Source organism: Prionailurus bengalensis, chromosome D3 (genome assembly GCF_016509475.1).
Source record: "Prionailurus bengalensis isolate Pbe53 chromosome D3, Fcat_Pben_1.1_paternal_pri, whole genome shotgun sequence".
Taxonomy (NCBI): Eukaryota; Metazoa; Chordata; class Mammalia; order Carnivora; family Felidae; genus Prionailurus; species Prionailurus bengalensis.
The window spans coordinates 8,616,208-8,641,946 of record NC_057356.1 but is presented as its reverse complement, the minus strand read 5'-3'; the positions used below and the strand labels follow the sequence as shown (position 1 = coordinate 8,641,946).

Sequence of the window (25,739 nt, the reverse complement as noted above, 5' to 3'; positions counted from 1 at the left end):
ATGGAGACCAACCACTTAATGGGTACAGGGTTCCCTTTTAGGATAATGGAGGGGCGCCTGGGTGGCTCAGTCAGTTAGGCGTCCGACTTCGGCTCAGGTCATGATCTCGCGGTCCGTGAGTTCGGCCCCGCGTCGGGCTCTGTGCTGACAGCTCAGAGCCTGGAGCCTGTTTCAGATTCTGTGTCTCCCTCTCTCTCTGACCTTCCCCCATTCATGCTGTGTCTCTCTCTGTCTCAAAAATGAATAAACGTTAAAAAATTTTTTTAGGGGCGCCTGGGTGGCTCAGTAGGTTAAGCGGCCAATTTCGGCTCAGGTCATGATCTCACGGTCCGTGAGTTCAAGCCCCGCGTCGGGCTCTGTGCTGACAGCTCAGAGCCTGGAGCCTGTTTCAGATTCTGTGTCTCCCTCTCTCTGACCCTCCCCTGTTCATGCTCTCTCTCCGTCTCAAAAATAAAAAAAAATAAAATAAAAAATAAATAAAAATTTTTTTTAAAAAGATAATGGAAAAGTTCTGGAACTGAGCAGTGCTAAAGGTTGAACAACATTGTGAATGGAGCGAATGCCCCTGATTGTATACTCTGTAATGGTTAAAGTGGTAAAGTTTTTGTTATGTGTATTTTACAATAATTTTTAAAAAATCAAACTATGTCCCTCCCCTGCTTAAAATTCCCATGGCTTCTTGCACTTTACATGAATCCAGCACTTCCTATTGGCCTCTGCTCCCCTCTCTGACCTACTCTCTTTCCCTCCTACCATGTTTGGATAGTTCTGGCCTCCTTTCGGTTTCTCACCAGGCCAAGCTCTTTCCCACCTCAGGCCCTTTGCACATACTGTTCCTACTTCTAGGAAAGCTTTCCCCTCCCATCACGATTGGCTCCACCTCAGTTTTCAGTATTAATTTCAATGCCACAGAGAGGCCTTCCCCAACCACCCTACCTTGGTGGGACCTCACCTCTATCCCCACCACTCTAATTCTCTGCCATAACTGCCTGGCCATTTCTTTCATAATCATCATTGGGCCTTTGTGTGCATCCCTATGGAGAGTGAGTTCCATGAGAGGAGGTGGGACCTGTCCGTCTTGTTCATCTCTGTTCTCAGTGCCTGGCACGTGGTTGGCCCTCAGAGGCTTATTTCCTTAATTAATGAAAGATCACCTGGCTATCAAGGGAAAGGATGGAGGCAGGACTTAAACCCAGGTCCCTTTGACGCCAACTTCTATGCTCTTTCTACTCCTCCACATGATTCTCAACTACGTATGATGCAGAAGCTTGAACCAAGTATCAGAGAAGGGGATCAGAGTTAGCTATGACCTTTTAAAACAACATTTTTTTTTTTTTATAAATTTTTTTTTTTCAACGTTTATTTATTTTTGGGACAGAGAGAGACAGAGCATGAACGGGGGAGGGGCAGAGAGAGAGGGAGACACAGAATCGGAAACAGGCTCCAGGCTCTGAGCCATCAGCCCAGAGCCCGACGCGGGGCTCGAACTCACGGACCGCGAGATCATGACCTGGCTGAAGTCGGACGCTTAACCGACTGCGCCACCCAGGCGCCCCACAACATTTTTTTTTGAGAGAGAGAGAGCACAAGCAGGGGAGAAGGGGAGAGAGAGAGAGACAGAGAGAAAATCCCAAGCAGGCTCCATGCTGTTAGCCCAGAGCCCAACACAGGGCTGTTTCATGAACCCCGAGATCATGACCTGAGCCAAAATCAGGAGTCGGACACTTACCTGACTGAGGCACCCAGGGGTCCCTAGCCCTGACCTGATAATGTAGCTACGTTATCGTGTCTAGGAATGCAAGACTTGTGTGGCTGTCACTGCTATAGATGAATCCTATCTGCTGTCAAGACAGCCTCTGGACCCAGACGCAGACGTAGCTCTGGGAAATCCAAACAGGGCCCCTGCCGAGGTCTCATGGACCTTTCTCTCCTCCTTTCTGTTTTCTCACGTTCTCCTGGAGTTGGGACCTGGATTTTGCCCTAGGAAGGGAAGTGGTCAACTGCATCAGCTGAAGACACTGGCCTGGAGGAACCAAAACCGGCCGAGCCAACCCTCTCTCTTCCCACTGGGTAAAGCCGGAACTGGCCAATGCCTCGGCCCAGTGCCAGCCAGCCCGGGGCACAAGCAGACCCAGACCCAGGGGCTGTGTTTTGACCTTCCTCAGAATGCCCCATGAACATCAAAAGGCAGACACCCAGAAAGCTCCTGAGACAGTGACAGGCACGTACTTGAGCAAGCTGGGCTTACTGCTTGGTATGAAATGTGAAGGTGGGGCAGGGACTCCTTTGTGCAAGAGAACTGTGTTAGCGTTGCCCAAGCCAAGTCCTTCCTCTAAAGCTGGAGTTCCTGGTCCTTTTTTGTGCCATGAGTCCTCCCCTCAGGGTAATGTCTTTAAATGCATAGTATAGAATACATTCCATGACAAAAGACCCATTGTCTTGAAATGCAGCTATTGAATTATTTTTTTAAATGTGATAAATATATGAAGTTATTTGCTAACACAATAAACTATGAGAACTAACAGCTGGTTTAGTTACTTCAGTAATTTTGCAGTAGTGGTGAAGGGTAAGTTATATTTTAAGGTGTCTAACTATCTTGTGATTTGGAGACATCTGTGATCTCGATGGATGACAAAATCGTGGGTACTGCTAATACAAGTGTGATCTGTTACCATATTCATAATGGAAGAAAATTGCTCAATTTCAGTTAGAGGTTATTGAAAATAAAGTAATTTTTTCCCATCCTAGAATACTAGCCTCTTAGACCCTTTGGAGCATAGAGGAATGTGCCCCACTCTTGCCTCCCCAACTCAAATGGGAGCTCTCCGAGGACAAAGCTGTTCCTTCATCTTATACTAAGTGTCTAGAAAGGGCCTGCCTGCCACACGGTGGGCATCCAACACCACTCTGTTGAGTCTCTTGGATTTTCTAGGTAGACAATCACACAGATTGCAGACCAGAGGTTTTCAATCTTTGTCCTTCTCGTCTCCTCTCTTGTCTCGCTGCATTAGCTGGGGTCCCGGTACAATGTTGACTAGAAGCACTGACGGTGGGCACCCTTATCTTACTATGCTCAGTATTCACTTATTAATTTATGCAGCAGAAATGCAGAGCACCTACGATGTGCCAAACTCTGAGCTGGGGATAAAGATGTAACAAAATGGACATCTTTTCCTGTCCAACCGAGAAGATTGAGTAATAGAGGCATTTCTGGGGACAGAAATCTTGAGAACTTTACGAAATTCTCCAGACTTGCCGACCTGCTGTCTCAGGATCCTGATTCCTAAAAGGTATGGAAATAAGTCCCTGCTGGTGCTCCCAGTCTCCAGAGCCTAGGTAAGGCTGGCAGCTGCGGGCTTCCCCAGGCCCCCTGCAGAGCTGGGCCAGGAGGCAGCACCCGGGAGGGATGGAGGGATAATGAGAGATGTCTCCAGCAGGGGTCAGCCAGAAGATCAAGCCTGGGGCGAGGTTTGAGCCTTGGCTTCCCCGGGCCTGTTGAGGCCACCACCTGTCTGCACTTTGCTTGTAACTATAGGCAGGACCAATTGTTAAAGCCTATGGAAAGAGGATTGCAGCTTCCAGGTGGGCAGTAAGGTGGGGAGATACCTGATACCTGTTCTCTCCACCTCTTCCCTTCCCAGACCCTGAGGGAGCGAATGCACAGACCAGTTTAGTGCACACATTCTTTCCATTCTGTCCAGCTGGCACTGGTAGGGGAGGGGCATTTTTAATAGAACAGAAGGTTGAGGGGCGCTTGGGTGGCTCAGTCGGTTAAGTGTCCGACTTCGGTTCAGGTCATGATCTCACTGTGAGTTTGAGCCCCGTGTTGGGCTCTGTGCTGACAAGAGCCTGGAGCCTGCTTTGGATTCTGGGTCTCCCTCTCTCTCTCTGCCCCTTTTCCACTCATTCTCTCTCTCTCTCTCTCTCTCTCTCTCTCTCTTTCTCTCTCTCTCTCTCTCTCTCTCTCTCGCTGTCTCTATCTCTGTGTCTCTCAAAAAATAAAGAAAAATTTTAAAAACTTAAAAAAAAAAAAAAAAGAAAGAAGAAGGTTGAAGTTTAAAATGGACCAGACTATGGCTTAGGGACCAGAATAGGAATGTTGAAACAACAAAAATGTGACTGAGAAGTCAGATCAGACTATGTTTTTAAGAAAGCCTACTTACTATCCAGCAAGAGGTTGGGGGCAGGATTGGGAAGAGCGGACTCAGTGGAAGCCAATGGAAACAATACCCCTGGGGATTACAGCCCCCCCCCCCCCCCATGTCCCCATTTTAAGCCCCAAGACCTGTGAATACAGTACCTGTTGAAAGGGTGTGATTAAGTCAAGGGTGTTGAGGATGAGCCCCATGTAATCAAGAGGGTCTTTTTAGGAGGGAAGGAGAAAGGTCAGATCTAGAGGATATGGGATGATGAAAACACAGGTCAAAGTGAAGCCACCACCTGGAAAAGGCAAGGAATGAGTTCCCCACTAGAGCCTCCAAAAGAAACACAGCCCTCCCAACACCTTGCTTGTAGCCCTATTAAGACCATTTGGACCACTGACCTCCACAGCTGTTAAGATAACAAATTCGTGTTGTTTTAAGCCACTGGGTTTGTGGTAACCTGTTACAGCTGCAATGGGAAACTCCCAGAACTCCCAGGATTGAGACTCCTCCCACCCCCAATTAAACCAGAAGCAGGGAGGTGCGGGGGAGAGAGCTTCTGCCCAGAGGCGTTTGGGGCAAGTGGTCTTTTTTGGAAGACGGAAACTAACAAACCCATTCCAGAGCAGTGCCAGAATGAAGTGCGTGCAGAGTGCTGGGGAAGCCCTGGGCGGGGAGGGACGTTGGAGCTGCGCGGGAAGGTGAGTAGGAGTCAGCCTGGCCAGGGGGCTCAGCCTCCTGGCAGGAAGGCGCCCTCCTCCTTGCCAATACCAGCCCCCAGCAAGGACCCCTCGCCACTGCCAGACACAGCCGCCCCCCCCCCCCCCCACGGGTGTCCCGACCACCTCAAGGTTGGCCATCCCCTGAGGGCATTCTGCCCACTCTCCAACCCCTACGTGGCAGATGCAATGCAGGGGACCCTCAAAGCCGCTCGGAGCCACCCCCAAGTAATGAGGGCAGGGGTGCTGCCAGAAGTCAGGCCCAGCTTCCCCGAGCGTGTGCGGTGGGGAGGGGAGCGTTTCCGCCCCCACTCCATCCCGCAGGAGGAAGGAAGTGGTTCCCTCCTCCCACCCCTTCCCTCAGGCTCGCCTGGGACAGGATTCTCGTGATTCGCGATTGGCTCCCACGGGCGGACCTTTGTCCATCCGCGGGACCGCGAGAGCCCCAGGCCAGGCTCGGGGCTGCGGGGCGGGAGGCGGCCGGGTGGGGGACAAGCCGGAGACCACAGGGGAGACAGGCAGGCCAGGGCAAGGGGACTGAGACACAGGCGGGAGCCAGGGACCCAGACGCGAACCGGGTGAGAGGGCGGGCGGGTCGCGAGGAGGGGCGGGTCGGAAGGGGCGGGCGGGGCGGCCGGGAGGGCGCAGAGCTCGCAGTCGCTGCGGTGGCCGCGGGCGGGAGGGGCGCAGGGTAAGTGCTCCGGCGCTGGGACGGGGGGCGCGCGGCCCCCATTCCGAGCCCTCCCAGCCGGCGCCCTCCGAGGAGCGGACCCTCATCCCCGTCGCCGCTCCCCCGCCAGCCTGCCTGGGACCCCGCCCCCAGTTGCCCTCTGTTCTAGCGTTTACCGGGGCGGACGGTCATTCCCCGGGGGACCCCTCCCCCAGCCCTTGTCCAGAGGGTACTAGAGTCAGGTGGGGGGGGGGGGCAGGAGACGGTATGCCACGCGACATGGGAGGGAAGTCCCTCTTGGCCTCAGTTACCTCCCCTTGAAAAACGGGAGCCTTGATAAGAACTGCCCTTTTGCACGGCGTGCTTAACGTGGGGACAGGTGCCTTCAGTCATCACACGCTGAGCGCAGCAACAGGCGAGGTAAGTACCCTCCTTGTCTCCCTCTCACAGGTGAAGAAACCGACACTCGGGCCAAGCCACCCCGCCAAAGGAGGCAGAGCCAGAACTCACCCCCAGGTCCGTGTGAACCCCTAAATCCTTTTATTCCTCGTCCTTGCCTCTCGCTGCCCTGCCAGGGAGACTGCAGAGAGAGAAGGGGTGGTAAACGTAGTACTGGGGACCCCGGGGGGAGGCTGAAATGAGGGAACCTCCAGGGCAGCAAATCCTTCACCTGGAAATACTGGAAACACTCACCTCTTGGGGCAGGGTGTGCTGAGGAACAAGAAGGGTAGGCTGGGGACAGGCTAAACTCCAGGACACGGAGGTACAGCCAGCCCCCTGCAGGAACTCAGAGACCTTTACCCCCCACCCCTCCACCCCCCCAGCCCCGCGCCTCTGCTGAGTGCAGGGGCTCCTGCAGGCTTCGCCATGGGACTCCACCTCTCCATGCCTCAGTTCCCTCGACCGTTCCGTGGGGTTGAGCATGGTACTTCCCTCACAGGAGTGCTGAGAGTTAAGTGACATGGTTGGTATAAAAGCTTAGCCCAGCCTCTGGCCCAAGGTTGCTACCGAGCTGTGTCCCCCTCCAGCCTCACCCGCCCCTCTGAAAGCACTCCTCTGTCCTGGACACCTTTAACCTAAGGTCAGTCAGGGCCACCTGAGACCTGCAGTGTTTCTGGAAAGGCCCAGCATCGGCTGGAAGCTTCTGATAAGACGAAAGCTGGCAGTGGTAACTTCTCACCCTCCGAGTACCTGGGGGGAAGTAGGGGCAGGGTTTTGAAAATCTTTGGGCTGAGGCTCGCACAATTCCAGAGTTGCTCTGCAGCCCCCAAGCCCTCCCCATCCCTGGTTTAGAGTGAAGGAGGAAGTCCAGAGTGTTCTTGCCCCAAAACCTGGTCTTCATCTCCTCTCCAGCATGTAAGCCGGCAGCAGGTTCTACTTCTCGGCATGTTCTGAATCCGGCCATTGCTCTGCATCCCCATATCGTTCACCTCTTCTTGGCCTCCCTGCCACCACTCTTGACCCCCAAATGTTCAGAGTTGTTTACCACGCCCTCTGTGAGATCAGACCCTTGTCTCCTGCCACCGCCCCCTTATTGCAGCCACACTGACCTCTTTCTTCCTTGGACTTGCTGAAGGTTTTTCTGTGTTTTTCTGTGGGGTTTTGTTTGGTTTTTTTTGTTTGTTTGTTTGTTTGTTTTGCCCTCTGAGGGCCTGTGCAAATGGTCTTCCAGCCATTTTCTTGTGACTTAACCTCTCTGCAATTCAGGGACCACTATGCAAGTCTCCTACTCAAGTCTTCCCCCACTACTCCACCTGCAGGAGCCACGCTGGCCTGGTCCCTTCTTGCATTACTGTCTTTCCTTCTTCGCATGCTTAGTCTTGGGTGGTGTTACCTTGCTTATGTGTTTCCCTGGTTCCTTGTCTGTCCATCCAGCTGAAGTATCAGTCTGTCCGGGCCATGGCCTTTATCTTCTTGGCTTTGGATTCCCCGGAACTCAGCACAGCGCTTGGCACATAGTGAATGTTCCAATTATATTGTACAATTGCAAGCAAGTGTGTGCAACCATTCAGGGTTCTACTTCTCATTACTTAACAGAATTCTTTCTGTATTTCGACATGACACCCCAGAGTTGTCATTGCTTCTGTCAGCCCATAGCCTTTCTCAGCTTTTCTCAAAAGCGGAGCTTGTGGGGTCTTTCCAGCTTCTAGGCATCATATCCAGCTTGTCCACACTGTACATGTTTTTTGCTATCAAATTATTTCTTTGAGATAATAGTTCCCAAACTGTTGTGTTCAAGTCAAGAGTATGATTATTTTGTTTTTATTTATTTTTTTTTAATTTTTTTTTCAACGTTTATTTATTTTTGGGACAGAGACAGAGCATGAACGGGGAAGGGGCAGAGAGAGAGGGAGACACAGAATCGGAAACAGGCTCCAGGCTCTGAGCCATCAGCCCAGAGCCCGACGCAGGGCTCGAACTCACAGATCGCGAGATCGTGACCTGGCTGAAGTCGGACGCCTAACCGACTGCGCCACCCAGGCGCCCCAAGAGTATGATTATTTTGAAGGCACTTGCCACTTATCACCAGATGGCTGTTGAGGAAAAACTATGCCTGGCAATGTGTGCAAGTTTCCCTACAGCCCCACAAGCATTGAGTTTTATCACTTTTGTCTGTTTTAATGGGCAGTTCGTAGTAGGTTGAAATTTTCTGTTGCTTGAATTAGTGAACCTGGGATTTTTTTTTTTTAATATATGTGCTGGTTCTCTTTCCTGTCTTGTGAAGGAAGGAAATCTCCAGGCGCCTTAACTGCCCCCTTCACCTTTGCTTGTGCTAATGGTTCCATTTCAGCCCATCTCCTGAGAGCAGGTCGAGGGACCCAAGGGGCTAGAACAGGAACACACTGAGCTGAACTCTGCTGGTTACAGAAGCTGTTCTGTCAGTCAACCAGCAAGAAATTCTCCAAGAGTCCCTTATGCCCCCAGCATGGTACTAAGGAGAAGAACTTTTTTTTCCTAAGTCTATGTGAATATTTTTTTTTTCAGAATGATCATTTTTTCCCCCAATTATAAAATCACACAGTGTGCAGTGTTATTGGAACATTGGGGCAGGAAAAGATGGGGAAATAATCTAAACACTGATCACTAGTGGGACTACATACATTTCTACAGGGAAGTCTTGGGCTGTCATTCCAAGGAGTGCACTTGATTTAGCACACATCGATCTAAGACAATCTGAAACACTATTATTTTCCTATGGCTGCTGTAACAAGTCACCACACATTTGACTCTTCAAACAACATAAATTTATTACCTTGCAGTGCTGAGGGCATCAGATGTACAAAATCAATCCATTGGGTCCAAATCAAGGCCTTGGCGGGGCCGCATTCCTTTTGGAGGCTCTAAAGGAGTATCTGTTTCTTTGCAACTTTTAGAGGCTGTCTGCATTCCTTGGATTGCAATCCCTTCCCTCTATCTTCAAAGCCAGTTGCATAACATCCTCAAATCTCTGGCTCCAACTTCTGGGTCTGTACTCACCTGTCCTTCTGTGTCTGATTCTCCTGCTCTACTCTATTCATAAAGACCCTTCTGATTACATCGGACCCACCTGGATATGGATAATCCCCGTCTTGGGATCCTTAATGTAATCATATCTGCAAAGTCCCTTTTGCCATGTAAAGTGACATATTCACAGGTTCTGGGGATTAGGACATGTATATCTTTGGGGGTGGGTCATCACTGAGCCTGCCACACCCTAAACGGAAATAAGCAAGATTCACGCAGTATGCGTGGGCTCACATTTGTTTAAGTTTTAAAAAAAGAGTAAATACGGGTGTGTTGGTGAAGGCCTAGAACACCACTGAAGGCCACAAAGGAGACTGGTAAGAGTGGCTGCTTCTGGGGGCACCTGGATGGTTTAGTCAGTTGAGTGTCTGACTTCAGCTCAGTCTGTGAGCGCAGAGCCTGCTTCAGATCTTCTGTCCCCCTCTCTGCCCCTCCCCTACTTGCGCTCTCCCAACAATTAAAAAAAAAAAAAGTGGCTGCTTCTGGGGAGAATGGGTAGAAAGGAGGCTTTTTTTTTGTCATATATTTTTTTGTGTTCTTTCGCTTTTTAAAGTTTATTTTGAGAGGGCGAGCAAGGGAGAGGGAGAGAGAGAATCCCAAGAAATCAAGAGTTGGATGCTCAACCGACTGAGCTGTCCAGGCGTTCCTATTTCCCTTTAGTATGTGCATATGTCACCTACATTAAAAATAAAAATTTTTAATGTTTGTTTCATTTTTTTTTTCAACGTTTATTTATTTTTGGGACAGAGAGAGACAGAGCATGAATGGGGGAGGGGCAGAGAGAGAGGGAGACACAGAATCAGAAACAGGCTCCAGGCTCCGAGCCATCAGCCCAGAGCCCGACGCGGGGCTCGAACTCACGGACCGCGAGATCGCGAGATCGTGACCTGGCTGAAGTCGGACGCTTAACCGACCGTGCCACCCAGGCGCCCCAATGTTTGCTTCATTTTGAGAGAGAGAGTGCACGTGAGTGGGGGTGGGGGGAGCAGAGAGAGAAGGAGACCCCGAATCCAAAGCAGGCTCCAGGCTCTGTGCTTCCAGCACAGAGCCCACTATAGGGCTCGAACTCAACAAACCATGAGATCATGACCTGAGCCAAAAAGTCAGCTTAACTGCCTGAGCCACCCAGATGCCCAGAAAGAAATTTTAAGAAGTAACACAAACTCACTGTAAGAGTTCAGACCTTCTAGAACTCAGTAGAAGGAAAATACCCACACTCCCTTTTTGTCCAGCAATAACCACTGTAAAGAGTTTGGCTATATTCTTGCAGATGTATTTTTTAAAATGCATGCGTAGGGGCACCTGGGTGGCTCAGGCAGTTAAGTGTCTGACTCTTGATTTCAGCTCAGGCCATGATCTCATGGTTCATGGGATCAAGCCCTGCATTGGGCTCTGCGCTGACAGCACAGAACCTGCTTGGGATTTTGTCTCCCTCTCTCTCTCTCTCTGCTCCTCCCCTGCATTTGCTCGCGCGCTCTCTCTCTCTCTCTCATAAGTAATAATAAAATAAAAATGCATATGTAATTTTTCATGTAGATGGAGTCATACTGTATACACTATGCTGTAATATGAATTTTTTAAAAATGTTTATTTTGAGAACACTTGTGCACGTGAGAGTATGAGAGGGGCAGGAGAGAGAGGGAGAGAGATAATCTGACAGAGCAGAGACCTCTGGGGCTCCATCCCACAAACAGTGAGATCATGACCCAAGCGGAGATTAAGAGTTGAATGCTCAACCAACTGAGCCACCCAGACTCCCCTGAATTTGTTTTTATCTTACTATATTATTCACCTCTTTCCTTATCTGCATATTAAGATTTAACAACACTAGCATTTGCCACTGCTCAGAGGTACCCTGACTTAACCAGAACCTCATTGGTGGACATATAGATACTTTGTTGCTTTCCAAGGCATTCCCAGCATTGGGAATGTCTGTGTGTCTTCTTTTTTTTTTTTTTTTTTAAGTGTAAACTGAAGTGAAAGTCACATAACATGAAATTAACCATTTTACGATTTGGTGAACATTTAGCAAACGATCCCATGACATTTAGTGCATTCCCAATATCATGCAACCGTCACCTCTATCCAGTTCCAGAACATTTTCATCAAATCAAAAAGAAACCCTGCACCCTAAACAGTCACCCTCTGCCCCCCATCACCCTACTCCCGGCAGCCACCAATCTTTCTGTCTCTGTGGATTTGCGTGTTCTGGGTATTACAGATCAGTGGAATCATGTAATGTGTGATGTTTTGTGTGTGGTTTATTTGATTTCGTATAAATCACTCATGTTGTAGCATGGATCAGTACTTGATTTCTTTTTATGACTGGATAACATTCCATTGTATGGATATGACATCTTTGATATATCCGTTCCTCCCTTAATGGATACTTGGGTTATTTCCACCTTTTGGCAGTGACTGTTTGTGTACATGTATTTGTTTGAGTGCCTGTTTTCAATTCCTTTGGGTATATGCCAAGGATGTGCATCCTTCCACATACACTTTGAGCTTTACGCTATTTTCAGAGGCTGTTAACGTAAGCAAGTTAAAAATAATTTGTAACAAAGTGTTGCAAAGCACATACTAAGATAAAGGAGAGCAGAATGTCAGATCCAGACAAATGTTTTCTTACTTTCCAGATCCAGAGAGGACAGGAAAATGGCCACCTGGGATGAAAAGGTAAATTAATTCTGGCAGACCAGCAGCATTAAAGGACTTCCTGGCATTGAAGACAGTTCTGCTTGGTGTTACAAACAAGATAAAAGGAAAACACCTGTTTGGGGTGTTTCTGCCTTACCAAAGTGTTTCGTCACAAAGGTGAAAACTGTAGCAGGAAGTCACAAACCTCAAGATGGCCTAATAACCTGAATCAGACCATTCAAACACCACCTCTGCATTTTTTAAAATGTTTCTTTATTTTTGAGAGAGCGCATGTGTGCAAGCAGGGGAGGGGCAGAGAGAGAGAGAGGAAGAGAGAAGGATCTCAAGCAGGATGCACACTGTTAGCACAGAGCCCGACACGGGGCTCAAACTCACGAACTGTGAGATCGTGACCTGATCTGAAGTCAGACGCTTAACCGACTGAGCCACCCAGACACCCCTCACCTCTGCATTTTAATAACCATGTGTCATAGGCCAAGACTTTCACCTCCCTGAGTCTCTGTGTCCTTATCTGGAAAAGGGAGCTAAAATTACCCTTGTTCCTGAAGGTTGGGAGGAGTTGAAGAGACAGTGGTCTCAGAATGCTAGGCTGATACTGAGCCCATACGGGGCTTTTCCCTACTGCCCATTTTGCCATTTTACAGATAAAGACACTTGGACAAGATCACACAGGTAGGAAGTGGCCGAAGTAGGATTTTACCCTGGCCTCTCTCCAGAGAGAATGCTTTGCTTCCTGTGGCATGAGACCATCCCAAGCAGAGCCGTTAAACCCTGTTCTTGACATCTGGATGCAGGTTTGTTGGGTTTGAGGGGACATCAGTTGTGAATAGTGAGGACAAGGCAGAAGGGAAACGTTGGCTTCCGTTTCACCTGTTCACTAGGAGGTTCTGGGGGTCTGGCCAGGTAGAGCCATCAGGGCAGTGTTAGAAGCTCAGGGTGGCAGCAGGGTGAGGAGGGCGGGGTCCAAGAAGCAGGGCCATGGGATGATAATGATGAGCATCCTGTAGCTCATCAAATTGATGACCCCTTTAACTGTAAGAGTCCTTCGGATTTTAGGTCTGTTAACAGTGTGGTGGGGTAAATGGCCAGTGGATGCCACCAACTCTGATTTCAGAAATGTTGAAATCTGGGGAAGAATCTGGGGACATGTTTGTCTTTGAATTAATGAACTAAGGTGCAGAAGTTGTAATAATAACACAAGCAATGTCTCTGGAGCACTCACTGCTGTGCCAGGCATGTGCTAAGGGCTTTCTGTGTATTGGATTATTTAATGCTCACAACAGCCCTGTGCGCTAAGTACTATTCTTTCCCTTATCTTCCAGGTAGGGAAATTGAAGCCCAGCAAGGTTTAGCAATTTGCTCAAGGTCACACAGCTGGCAAGGGGTTCAAACCCACGCTGCCTGGCTTCCATGTCCTGATTACTGACTAGTGATTGTGCCCTGTCTGCTTTTCAGACACAGTCTAGCCCAAAGACAGGTTAGGTCTCCAGAAGGAAGAGCCCAAGGAAGAGCTCACCCCTGGCAGGAAGGGAGCCAGGAGTGGGGAGCACAGGGGCAGCATCGGCTCTCTGGGGAGGATTCCTTCCCTCATTCATTCAGCCACAAATGTTTATATCAACACCAGCCATGTCCTGGAACCAACTACAGCTCTCAGGCCATAGCTACCAAACTGAAGGCATTGGTCTCTGCCTGCCGGTGACTTCCTCTCTAGCTGCGAGACCGGTCTCAAGTCACAAAACTGAATGTGTGAAGGTGCACATGGGGTGAGCAGTAAAGGAGAAGCCATGGTTAATGTGGGCCCCTCACAAGGGCCACTGAGACCTTCAGACCTTCTGATCAGATCAGAGGGCTCCCCGACCTGACACCTGTGGGGCCTGAGGAGGAAACCAGGTAGAGGATGAAGACCGTGAGTCTTGGCAGAGGAAGCAACCTATGCCACGGCCAGAAGGTGGATGGCCAGGGTAGGGCAGCATGGTGGGGGGCCAGGACGCGCTCAATCTGAAGAGACAAGGCCAGGCAGGGCCCAGGGGACACTGAAGGTTCTGGTGGTGGTGCTAGGAACAGTGGGCAGGCCACTGATAGGCAGGGCAGCCCCCGATCAGGCCTGGACTTCGAAAAGCCTCTCTGGTGTCCTGTGGAGATGGGTGGAAATGCCAGAAAGCACATGGGGGGCAAGCAAGGTGGGAGCCCTCCTGCAGGGGAGCAGGGAGCGAGGCGCTGGCACAGGAGAGAAGCGAGCAGTTGGGAGGGATTTACGAGTTCGGTGCCCAGAATCTGGGGAGGATGACACGGAACGTGGGGCTCATGTTCAGAGGAGGAAGACCCCTTTCCTTTGGAGGGTCGTGGAGGGTTCTACAGAAAAGGCAACCTTTGAGCTGGGCCTTGGGATTTGAACTTACAGGGTCCAAGAGAAGGGCATTTCCAGCAGAGGGAACAGCATGGACAAAGGCCTGGAGGCAGGCTCATGTAAAGTTCTACAGAGCAGAGGGGAGTTGAGGGGTGAGGTGATGGCGAAGGTCCCTGTATGCCCGGCTGAGGAATCTGCACTTTGACCATGGAGAACCCTAGTTGTGGAGCAGATTACCTTCCGGTCTGGGAGGCGCTAGCTTCCCCCCTGTGCAAGCCAGCCTTGCGTTGCTCCGTGGCTCCAGCGGGTCAGCCCCAGGGAGAGCAGCTCAGGGCCGGACAGCCTGGGTTCCAGTGCTACATCTGCCCCTTGTGGGCTGTGTGACCAGCTTCCAAGCCACCCTGAGCTTGGAACGTATTAAATCAGGCAAACCAAAAGAGCATGTGGAAATGCTCAATGCTGGTTATGGAACCGGCCCATGTTGTTCTGGACAAAATTTGATAGTGTATGTTGAGCATCATGAAAATGTTCCTAATCAAACGTGGGCGTCTCACTTAAGAGGAGATAACCCATGAAAAGAAAACTGACTGACAGCACCGTATTTCTTGTCACATGAGGTACCATTGATTATAGATGCGCCATTATTTTATATATCACAAAGAACATAATACTGTCATTTACTGTGACCTTATGTTGCATAATGTTAACACTGGTCAGTTGTGAGACATTCAGATTTCGAGAGTGTCAAAATATAAGGAAATGTGGCCTTTGAATTGGTGATAAAGGTGCTAAAAATGAACAATCAGTAAATGCAATAGTGAGAGCATTAACTTCTTGGTGAAGTTTCTTGGCCATTAAAACATACATCTGCGGCGCCCGGGTGGCTCAGTCAGTTAAGCCACTGGCTCTTGATTTCAGCTCAGGTCACGCACGATCTTACAGTTGTGGGATCTAGCCCCGCGTCAGGCTTTAGCTGGGTGTGGTACCTTCTTAAGATTCTCTTTTGTCTGTCTCTTTCTCTGCCCTGCACACACTCGCTCACTCTCTTTAAAAAAAAAAAGGGGGGGGGGGTTGGGGGACCAAAAATCTAGTGGGAAAAATAACATGAGATTGTGTGTGGTCTTTGATTACAATTGTAAAAGAGACCTTAGGTGGATGATAAGTCTGTTGTATTAGGAGTATCATGAATTTCTTCCTTTTGCTCATGTTGTCACGATGCTGAAAGAAATAGATCTAGAATAAAGGTCTGTTCGTTGGGGTGAATGACAGCAGGTAAAGTGGGGGTGGGGAGTGTCCAGGGGAGTCTGAATGAAACCAGGGAGCTGGTGGGGTGGGGTGAGGGTCGAAGGCACAGAAACACAGGATAGAGATGAGGAACCAAGGAGACATGCTGGGGGGAGGGCGATGACAACAGTTGTTGTGGGGGGAATGACCCCTGAGAGGGGGGACACAGGAGCCTTTTTGTCATGCCACAGAGGCCAGTACAAGGGCTGGAGCTGGGGAAGATTGGGCCAGGATCACTTGTAGCACCTGAGCCTCTATTGATTCAGAGAACAAGTTCCTTTTAGTAAGTTATCCTTGTGCAGTTAATTGGGTTTGTTTTTCTTTCTTGAGTTTATTTTGAGAGAGAGAGAAAGAGGGGGGGGGGAGGGGAAGAGAGGGAGAATCCCAAGCAGGCTCCGCACTGTCAGCACAGAGCCCAATGTGGGGTTCGAACCCACAAACCATGAGATCATGACTTCAGTTGAAGTCGGACGCTTAACTGACTGAGCCACCCAGGCACCTCAGTTGTGGGTTTTTTTGTTTTGTTTTAATTTTCAAGTTAGTTAACATACAGTGTAGTCTTGGCCTCAGGAGTAGAACCCAGTGATTCGTCCCAGTGAGACACCCAGTGCTCATCCCAACAAGTGCCCTCCTTAATGCCCGTCACCCATTTAACCCACGCCTCAACTGTGTTTTTAAAAAAATGTTGTCATGGAAATGCTTTTACCAGCTCTTTATTGTCCGGCTGCCCTAGTGTTTGAGGGGAAGATGATGGTGTTGCAGGAGAAACTGGCGGGGGTTTTAGCCCTGGTTCAGAGAGAGGGGCCGTGGACTCTGCCCCTTGCCACCACCCTGCAACTCAGAGTTCCTCTTCTGTGAAATGGGAACGGAAACACTCCGTCTACAGTGGTGGGGCTCAAAGAAGCTCGTGCGTGAGAAGCACTGAGCAGGGCCGCACAGACTCAACCCACGGGAGCTGTTCCCTGGGTCATGAGGACGAGCTGGGTTTTCAACCAGCAGCTGACCTCCTCTTCCTCTCAGGGGATTGCGTGTTGCCAGCCACCCGGGGCACCTGGGAGCCAGGGTGCTTAGAAATCACTATAGCCCTTTGCTCATTTCTCATGAGCTGGAGGCGCCAGGTTTATTTATGGTGCCCGTTCTCAACTTTGGCTGCAGATGGGAGATCCCAACACCCAGGCCACCCCCAGACCAATCACAATCTTGGGGCCCGAGACCCAGGTATTGGGTTTTTTGGTCTTTTGGTTTTGGTTTTTAAAGCTTCCAGGTGGTTCCAAAGTGCAGCCAGGGCTGAGAGCCACTGGTTAGACTGTGGCGGGGTAGGGCCTCTCTCCGTGGGCTACTTCACAGTGAGGCGGGGTAGAGCGTGCTCTGTTCCAGGGCCAAAGCATTGCTAAGATGTTGGAGCCGGAAATTCCCTGGATGCCTCGGTCTCACATTGGTGATAGGTCTTCATTTCTGGCTGAAAAACGGTTTGTTTGTTTGTTTTCTTTCTATGCTTTCATTTTCTTATGTTTTTGTAAACAACCTGACTTCTGCTTCCCAGTGGACATGGCTGACATCACACACTTTAGACGGGACTGTCTCCTCTCTGGCAATCCTCGTTTCCTTACCCCTGGGAAATAGACTGGGCACGTCCTCCCATATCTGCATCTTTAAAACTCAACCCGTTGGTGACTCCTGCAATCGGTCATTTAAGCAATGAACTAGAATAAAACGGAAAATACAAGAGTTCTCGCACTTAGAAACTTGAGTGTTGGTTGTGGAACACGTGTATGTATGTCAGAGTGTCCTAAAAGGCAGCATGTAAAGTGTATTTTTCTCACTGATAACACTCGGCTGAGCTCCCTGCATGGCCCTGAGCTCCTCACAGCTGTGAGCCTGGTCCAGGACGGCGTTCAAGGAGGTTGTGCAAGAGGAAGGGGCTCTGGGCCAGGCAGCCTGCGTCTCACTCTCGCTGGCCGTGTGACCTGGGAAAAGTTGTTGGCCTCTCCGTTCCCAGTTTCCTCGCCTGTAGATGGAGATGTCTCCACTCCCCACCTCACGAGGCTGTTGCAATGTGTTATTAGAGGACTTTGTACGGAGCTCAGAAATGGCAGGTGCCCGGGAGGTAGTTGACGCTCACTGTGGCTCCCGCTACCGGATGTTATTGCCCGAATCATCTCCACCCAGCCTCACCCTCATCTTGCCAGGTTGGCGGACCACTCTGTCAAGACGGGAGGGATCCTGACCCCACAGGAAAAGGAGAGAAGTGTTGCAGCATTTCTGGGGGGACGTGGGCCACCGGTCGGGCTCGTTGGCTCATAAGCAGCGGCCCCCGCAAGCCGGTCAGCCATCAGTGGTGGTTGTTTTTGCCAACCTCAGACTTCCTCCCCACCCTAGAGAAGGAAAAGCTGCCACGCTTATTTAAAGACTTCCCTGATTTTAAAAATAGGCATTCCTCAGAACACCAATCCCCGGGGGCTGGGGGCGCGGCCCCGGGGTAGGTGACCGTGCGCCTGGAGGCCCTCCCGCCTCCCTCCCGCCAGAGGAGAGGTTTGCTCCAGGGATTCATTCCACCATCCAGGTATGTTCAGTGGGGAACTGCCAGCTGCCAAGCGTGGAGGGCCCTCATGGTGGCTGACGGTCTCTAACAGAGGACTCGGTTCCTCCGGTGGGGACAGCGCGAAGTGACGTGTCCACTGGGAAGCCTGTTAGAGACTCGGGGCTCAAGGTTGCTGCTGGGGGCTGGTCAAGGAGGTACCTTCTGTACAGCACTTAGAAAATTCCAGGCTCCTTGAAGGAAAGCAAGTGTTCAACATAAACTGAATTGTGTATACACACGGTCTGGGCCCACTGAGCTGTTCTTACCAGTAAATGGTGGAACCCTCCAGATGCTAACCAAGGACCAAGCAGGCCTTTTCTAAGAACAGCAGCCTCAAGCCTGTTCTGCACAGAGAGTGACGGGACTATGTTCTGAGAAGTGCTGTCTGGCCGCAGATAGAGTGCCAGAGAGTAGTGAAGAGCTGCCGTATCCTCCACGTGAGAGGTAGAGGTGGGGCCACGGTGGTGGCAGAGGGCCTAGTGCCGAGTGGGCCCTGGGGGTGGGGGAAGGAAGGTAGGCACTGGGGACAACTTCTCTGATCTTCCCTGAGTGTGTTTTCCGTGTTCTGGACCCGAAAACCAGAGACCCAGGTACCTGTCCGGGACTATCCGTTGACTGGTAGCATTTGCCTTGTTGCAGGGCCTCAGTTTCCCCATCTGCTAAAGGAGGGAAGACAGCATCTCAGAACCTGATTTCTACCTCTTAGAAAATCATCATTTTGTTGCTTTAAAAACAAATCGACTTTTTCTGCCATATTTTCCCCTTGTTTTATAAGGAACAAAGCTGGTAGACTTGAGTTCATTTTGCCGGCTTTATCAGTCACTGTTTGTTTTTAGGTATTTGTTCCGTTCTTTTTTTTTTTTTTTTTTTTTTTTAAGAGTGAGTAGGAGAGAAGGGGTGGGGGGAGGGAGGGAGAGACAGACAGACCATCTTAAGCAGGCTCCACGCTCAACATGGAGCTTGAAGCAGAGCTCAGTCCCACCACATGGGATCAGGACCTGAGCCTAAATCAAGAGTCAGTCATTCAACCAGCTGAGCCACCCAGGCATCTGTTTTGATTTTCTTATTCAGGGATTTCGAAAGAGAGAGAGAGAGAGAGAGAGAGAGAGAGAGAGAGAGAGTGTGTGTGTGTGTGTGTGTGTGTGTGTGCGCGCGCGCGCGCGCGTTCATCCTCCTTCCCCCCTTACCCTCAATACTTCATTCACTACTCAATTCTCTGTAGGCGGGATCTCCCTCCAAGAATGGCTATTTCTTATGATTAAATCTAATAGAATAAAATTTGAAAGTTTCTTTTCACCCTCCAACCCAATTGAACTCCTTTCCCAGAGGGAACCATTTAGTTTGGGGTATTGATTTTGTCTGTTTTTAACAAAGGTGGCATTATATGATACAATCTGGTCCACAACGTGCTGCTTTTCACCTAGATTTCATATAGACCAAGAACACCTTTCTGTGTCAGCGCCTGCAGGTACACAGGCTTGCTGCCTTCTTAACAGCTGCCTAGTATGTGGGTCTCCCATAGCGTGTTTAATGATGGACTTTGAGGTCATTTCCAGGTTTGGGCTGTTGTAGCAGGACTTTAGGAAGCATCCATGTGCTAATGTGTGAGTCCCTTGTCATGTCAAAGGATAGGGACATTTTCAATTTTGACAGAAACCGGTTAAGGCTGATCCCCTCCTTCGCTCCCATGCCTGGCATATTGGAGCCGCTCAAACATCTTTTCGAAAGATCCCACTGCCCTCCTCAGAAGGGCGTATCCGTTTACATGCCCCCGTCCCTTGCCTCTGTCATCCTGCCATGCCATGCGACTCTGAGCAGTTGGCCTCTCCTCCCCGCACCTCAGTTTCCCCTTCTGTGGATTGGAGAGCCTGCCCCTCCCTGCCCTGCCTCCCTCCCAGGATTGTGACAAGCATGAAGAGCCGAAGGGGGTGGAGGTGGCTTGTAAGCTGTGAGCAAAAGGAAGCCGCTGCTGCCAGGACTGGCTGCAGAAACAGGCTTTTCCAAGTGGTTTGTGACCTCTGAAGGAGCCTGCTTTCTCCCGCTTTCTCCTTGGAGTCCGGGGTTGGGGTGTGGCCCACAAGATACAGGGAGGGGGCACACCATCCGTGGCCACCCGTCGTAGGCTGATTCGGGCACAGGCTCTGCATTAGCTTCCTGGATCTGCCGTGATGATAACCACACACTGGGTTGCTTAACACAGCAGAGACGCCTTCTCTCCGTTCTGAAGGCTCCGAGTCTAAAATCAAGGTGTTGGCAGGGTCGGTTCCTTCTGGAAGCGTTGAGGGAGCATCTGTTCCATGCCTTTCTCCCAGCTGCTGGTGGTTGCTGGCTGTCTGGCATCCTTGGCTGGTAGATGCAGCCTTCCGGTCTCTGCCTCCACCCTCACACGGCCCCTCCTCCTCTTGGAAGGACATCAGGGCCCACCCTAAATTCTGGATGATTTCATCTCAAGCCCCTTCACTAGTTAAACCTGCAAAGACCCATAGTCCAAGTAAGGTTATGTTCCGAGGTTCCAGGTGGACAGGAATTCGGGGGCAGCCACTGTTCAACCCCACTACACGGTCCTAGAAGGCAGATCTCCAGTCATTGGCTGCCTGCCTTTTTCTCAGCCGTGTGTTCTAAAACAAGGGCTCCGAGTCGTAACAGCCCAGGGGCAGATCGTGGCTCTGCCATTTCCTAAGTTGTGACTTGGGACAAGCCACCTTCTTCACTAAGACCCAAAATGATGGTCTTAACCTCAGAGGGTTGCTAGGAATAAAATTCAATAGCTCATTTAAGGAACTTTAGTGGTATATTAATATAATAAAACAACATAATAGTAGATGTCACTGCTATTGTGTCTTATTGGAGTTTGGGGGCAGGAGATGTTGAATAATATGCAAATCAGGTCCCCAAAGTAGACTCTGGGAGGAAGCAGGGAAATGGGGACTTAAGGGACATTGGGAATCCCCTGAATTTCTTTTTTTTTTTTAAGTGCCTTTTTCTGTGATTGTTGGATGACCGTGAAATAGGGACTCCCCCTCCTATAGATGGCAGCTTCAACACCTGTAAAACTAAATGTTCACAAGAACATTTTTTTTCTCTGTCTCTTCTAGGTCTGTTTTTCTCATTTCTCCTCCCTCTCCCAGGTAGCAATCTTTTTGGTATGATACTTGACATGTGTAGAAAATAAGTAGGCGATACATTTACCTTTGAGGAGGTAGCTCCTGTGGTTTGCTGTTAATTCGTTTATTAAATAGTTTTCATACCCCTCCCTGCGAGAGCGGGGAAGAGTCTGCCCTCCCAGAGTTTGCAGACCAGGGCAGGACACAGACAATACTGAGATGGCACAGCACAAGTTAGCAAATGGTAAGACATGGAAACAGGAGGGACACTCACCCAGCAGGTGGCGGCTAAGGAAGACCTCCCTGGGGTGGTACAGTCTAGACACATCTGTAAAATCGTGTGCGACAGGCAAAAGATAATTCAGATAGCAGGCACAGGCATGTGGAGTTCTAGAGCAAGAGAGAGAGAGGTTTATTCTAGAACCACAACACATTGGGTGCAGCTGGGGTATGGCGGAGGCAGGGCACCTGCGGAGACCAAGAGAGCTTTGTGCCTTTGTTCTGAAGGCAGTGGTTGGCAGGAGGTAGGGTGGAGGACTAAAGGTCATGGGGGAGGAGGCAGGTGAGGCTAGGGACACAGCCAGGTTGTCGCCACAGAAGGGGGACCCTGGCCACCGCTGTGTGGAGAAAGGACCGGGCAGAAGGCCAAGTGAGCAAGGAGGCCAGTGCAGGTGTCTAGGCAAGAGGTGATGGCAGTTGCAAAGGGGAAGAGGGAGAAGAAAAAGGGGCGTGAGCCATTTTTAGGAGGTCAGATTGCCAAGGCTCAAGGGAGAGAGAGGAGCCCAAGATGATCTTTGGCTCTTGGCTTGGGCAGCAGGGTGGGGATGATGCCATGCCTTAGGGGAACATGGAAGGAGCAGTGGATGGGGGGCAGGGAAGATAAATGGATTCAGTTCAGGTCACAGCAAACAGATGACCTGACAGGATACCACACATCATGCTGGAGGCTGATTTGCACATGAGACTGATCTGCACGTGTTCTCAGTGTTGAGAGCCCAGGTGCGCTGAGACTGCCAAAGGGGGAGGCTGGCCCTGCACCGGCACAGGGTCAGTTTTGGGGTCTGGGGGACCTGGTGGCATGGGGGCAGGGACATGGAGGCTGAGGAGGGTGGCCGGACATGGGAGAAAAATCAAGAGGCAAGATTGTCAAACAGAACCGAGTCAACGGTGTGAGAGGATGCGGTCCAGTCCAGGTGGCAACCACAGTTGTGGGCTTTGCTCCAGGTGACCCTGGAGAGAGTAGTGTCAGGATATAAGGGGACGGCGAAGGTTAACGCAGGGGAGGTAGAGATGGGCGTGTCCAGTGCCAGGGACCCTACAAGTCTAGATTCCTGGCGTTGTCAGTGACAGAACTCAATCTAGCGTCAGCCTCAAAGGGAATCTGTCAGTTCGCGTGACTGCAAAGTCTAGGGGTTGCAGGGGCAGGCAGTGGGCCAGCGAGCAGAGAAGCGAACTGTCCCCGGCCGGGGATGATGTCCGAGGAGCAGAAATGAGAGTTTGCACTGCTGAAGAGGAAGGATAGCAGGCGCTCACGGAGGGCTGCTCCAGGCCGGGCCCTGAGGCTGGTGCTCCGAGTAGCTCACTGAGTCAATCCTCCCATTTGCCTGGGCAGGGAGGAGGAAGCTGAGAGCCCCAAGTGGGTGGTGAAAAGTTGCCGAAGCCCACAGCATTTTCATGATCAGCTATATCTTTGACCTTTTCTGAAACTCCTCTGCTTTTGGTATGTCATATTTTTGACTTAAAACCAGAGTTGTTTTCTGCTCTGCTGGGTGCCATAAATATTTTCATCCCAAATTACAGAAAGTTGCTTTTTACTGGTCACAAGGTTTCAGAAAGAAAAATTCCCTCTCCTGTAAAATATAAATGTGGTTTTTACAAAGCACCCCAAGGCTCCCATCATGCTGAGAAAACCAGCCCAGGAGGCTTCCGTCTGCCAGGTGAGGTGTTTTAGGGGAGAATTATGGCCAGTAGCTGCCCAGAGGGCTTTGGGACAGCCATGGAGCTGGCCCTTGGCAATGGAGGGAGGGTCCAGCCTGAGACCAGCTACAGCCCAGCATGGAAGACAGTACCAGTGCCCTCAGCCAGCAGATGGTGGGCTTCTGCTCCCGGTCAGGTGTCACGTGAGACTCTGGGGACACAGGCCTTGCGTTCATAGAGCTTAACTGCTAGTGTGGAAAGAGAAGTCATAAGTAAACGGCCATACACACAAAATTCTGATTAGATACTGTCATGAGGATCTCTCAAAAGAAAAGAATACACAGATTACAAACCTGAGAAGGGGTCTGATTTAGGTTTTAGGGGTCAAGGAGGGCCTCTCTGAAGAAGGGACATTTCAGCTGAGGCTCCAAGCTTGAGTGAAAGTGAGCCAAGCTCAGAGTTGGAAGAAGAGTAGTCCAGGTTGAGGTAAGATGCCATGTGAAGACCAGGTGTGGGGAGAATGCAGAGGGCTGGAGGGACAGAAGGGCCACAGGGCTGTGTATATAATAGGAAGGATCTTGGATTTTGTTTAAAAATTCTTTTATCTTTTTTTTTTCATTTATTTTTAATGTTTATTAAGAGAGACAGAGCATGAGTCGGGGAGGGGCAGAGAGAGGGAGACACAGAATCTGAAGCAGGCTCCAGGCTCTGTCAGCACAGAGCCTGATGTGGGGCTTGAACTCACAAACCATGAGATCATGACCTGAGCTGAAGTCAGATGCTTAACTGACTGAGCCACCCAGACACCTCTGTTTTAAAAAAATTTTTTGTGTGCATTTTTTATTTATTTTTGAGAGACGGAGCACAAGTGGGGGAGGGGCAGAGAGAGAGGGAGACCCAGAACCCGAAGCAGGCTCCGGGCTCTGAGCTGTCAGCACAGAGCCCGACGTGGGACTCGAACTCACAAACTGTGAGATCATGACCTGAGCTGAAGTCGGACACTTAACCGACTGAGCCACCCAGGCGCTCCAAAAAATTTTTTAATGTTTATTTTTAAGAGATAAAGAGAGCAGGTTGGTGGGTAGGCAGAGAAAGAGGGAGACACAGCATCTGAATCAGGTTTCAGACTCTGAGCTGTCAGCACAGAGCCCGAAGACCTGAGTTGAGGTCAAACGCTTAACCGACTGAGCCACCCAGGCGCCCCTGGTGTTTATTTTGAGAGAGAATGTGAGCCAGGGAGGGGCAAAGAGAAAGAGAGAGAGAATACCAAGCAGGCTCCACACTGTCAGCACAGAGCCATATATGAGGCTCAGTCTCACAAACTGTGAGATCATGACCTGAGCCAAAATCAAGAGTCAGATACCTAACCAAGTGAACCATCCAGGCACCCCAGGATCTTGGATTTTTATCCAAAAAACAGGGGACAGTGATAGGATCAGATACTATGATCAGAGGTGAGGGTTTATGAGGCCTGCTTGGGTTGCTGGTTGGAAAATGCACTGGAAGAACCAAGTCCAGGGAGAGAAATCTATAAGGAAACAGTTGCAATCTTTGGGATGAAGACTTGGACTGGGGAGGAGGAAGAAATGAACAGCATACGTGGGGAGATGAGAGCCAAACAGGCTCCAGGATTGTGCATGCGGAAAAAATCAGAAGGTTTACTCTCAGGTGGTCATAAGCTCTCCTTGGACCTCTTCGTATCTCGTACCTCTTCTGTTTGAGGAAATCTCAAACTGGGAGCTCCTAAGGCACCCGAACCATATGGGAGACTGGGCAGAGGAGGCCACCTGGAATCAGAGAGGGGAGATCACCGTAGTTAATCCCTTTGGACTCTAACCTTTTCTGAGCTCGTGAAATCGTTTACGAAAAAAGTCTGAATATGCATCAAAGGTGTACTGTTGGAGAAAGATCATTTTATTTTACTTTGAAAAGTATAAAAATATAAAAGAATAAAAATACTATCGAGTACTTCTATAATCATCACCCTGAATTGACAGCTGTTAACATTCTGTCATACTTTCCTCAAATTTTTTTGTAATTTAAAAAGGTGTTCGGGGGCCCCTGGTGACTCAGTCGGTTGAGCATCTAACTCTTGCTTTTGGTCATGATCCCGGGGTCAGGGATCAATCCCCATATCAGGCTTCACTCTGAGCATGGAGTCTGCTTAAGTCTGTCTCCCTCCCTCTCTCCCTCTGCCCCCCCTCCCCCCCCTTCTCCCTCTCCCCACCTCCCTCTGCCCCTCTCCCCTGCTCACTCAATTTCTAAAATAAAAAAATTTAAAGTAAAATAATAAAAAGATGTTTTTCAGAGAGCATTCGAGTGCTTTTTGAACCCTTCTGTTTTTAACCTTTATGACTCCCCGAGGGCAGCCACCATCATGAATTTGGTATCTCCTTCTAGTTCATTCATTTTTATGTTTGTCCTCCTAAGTGTTCGTTAAACTTCTTGGATCTACATGTTTATATTTTTCCGTCAAATTTGGAAATTTTTTCAGTCATTTTTTCTCCAAATATTTTTCTGCCCTAATCTCTCTCTCATCTTCTTTTGGGGCTGTAGGTACGTGCATATTAGACCACTTGATATTGTCCCTGAGGCTCTGGGTTTTTATCCCTGCCTTTTTTCTCACCACATTTCTGCTTGATATTTTCTATTGCTCTGTCTTTAAATTCACTAATCTTTCATCCTGCGTTATCTAATCAGATTTGAGCCCATTTGAATTTTTTAAAAATAGTTTCCATTTCTCTATTAAGATTCTATATTTGGGGGCGCCTGGGTGGCTCAGTCGCTTAAGTGTCTGGCTTTTGATTTCA

The 25,739-nt window shown here is 49.9% G+C and overlaps 1 protein-coding gene across 8 annotated transcripts in view; it reads left to right on the top strand.

The window, feature by feature from the left end:
- Positions 1-4,680: 4,680 nt before the first annotated feature.
- Positions 4,681-25,739, top strand: part of HVCN1 (hydrogen voltage gated channel 1) — a 37,790-nt gene continuing 16,731 nt past the window's right edge. The window contains exons 1-3 of one of the 8 annotated variants that reach the window (XM_043557575.1): positions 4,800-4,843; positions 5,982-6,047; positions 11,675-11,714. In XM_043557575.1, coding sequence (XP_043413510.1) covers positions 11,694-11,714 — 21 coding nt within the window. In that variant the 5' untranslated portion in view covers positions 4,800-4,843; positions 5,982-6,047; positions 11,675-11,693. Of the gene's footprint in view, positions 4,844-5,238; positions 5,311-5,337; positions 5,440-5,516; positions 5,952-5,981; positions 6,048-11,674; positions 11,715-17,796; positions 17,891-25,739 lie in introns of those variants that run through there. The other 7 variants (XM_043557574.1, XM_043557576.1, XM_043557579.1 and 4 more) reach the window with 7 other exon arrangements.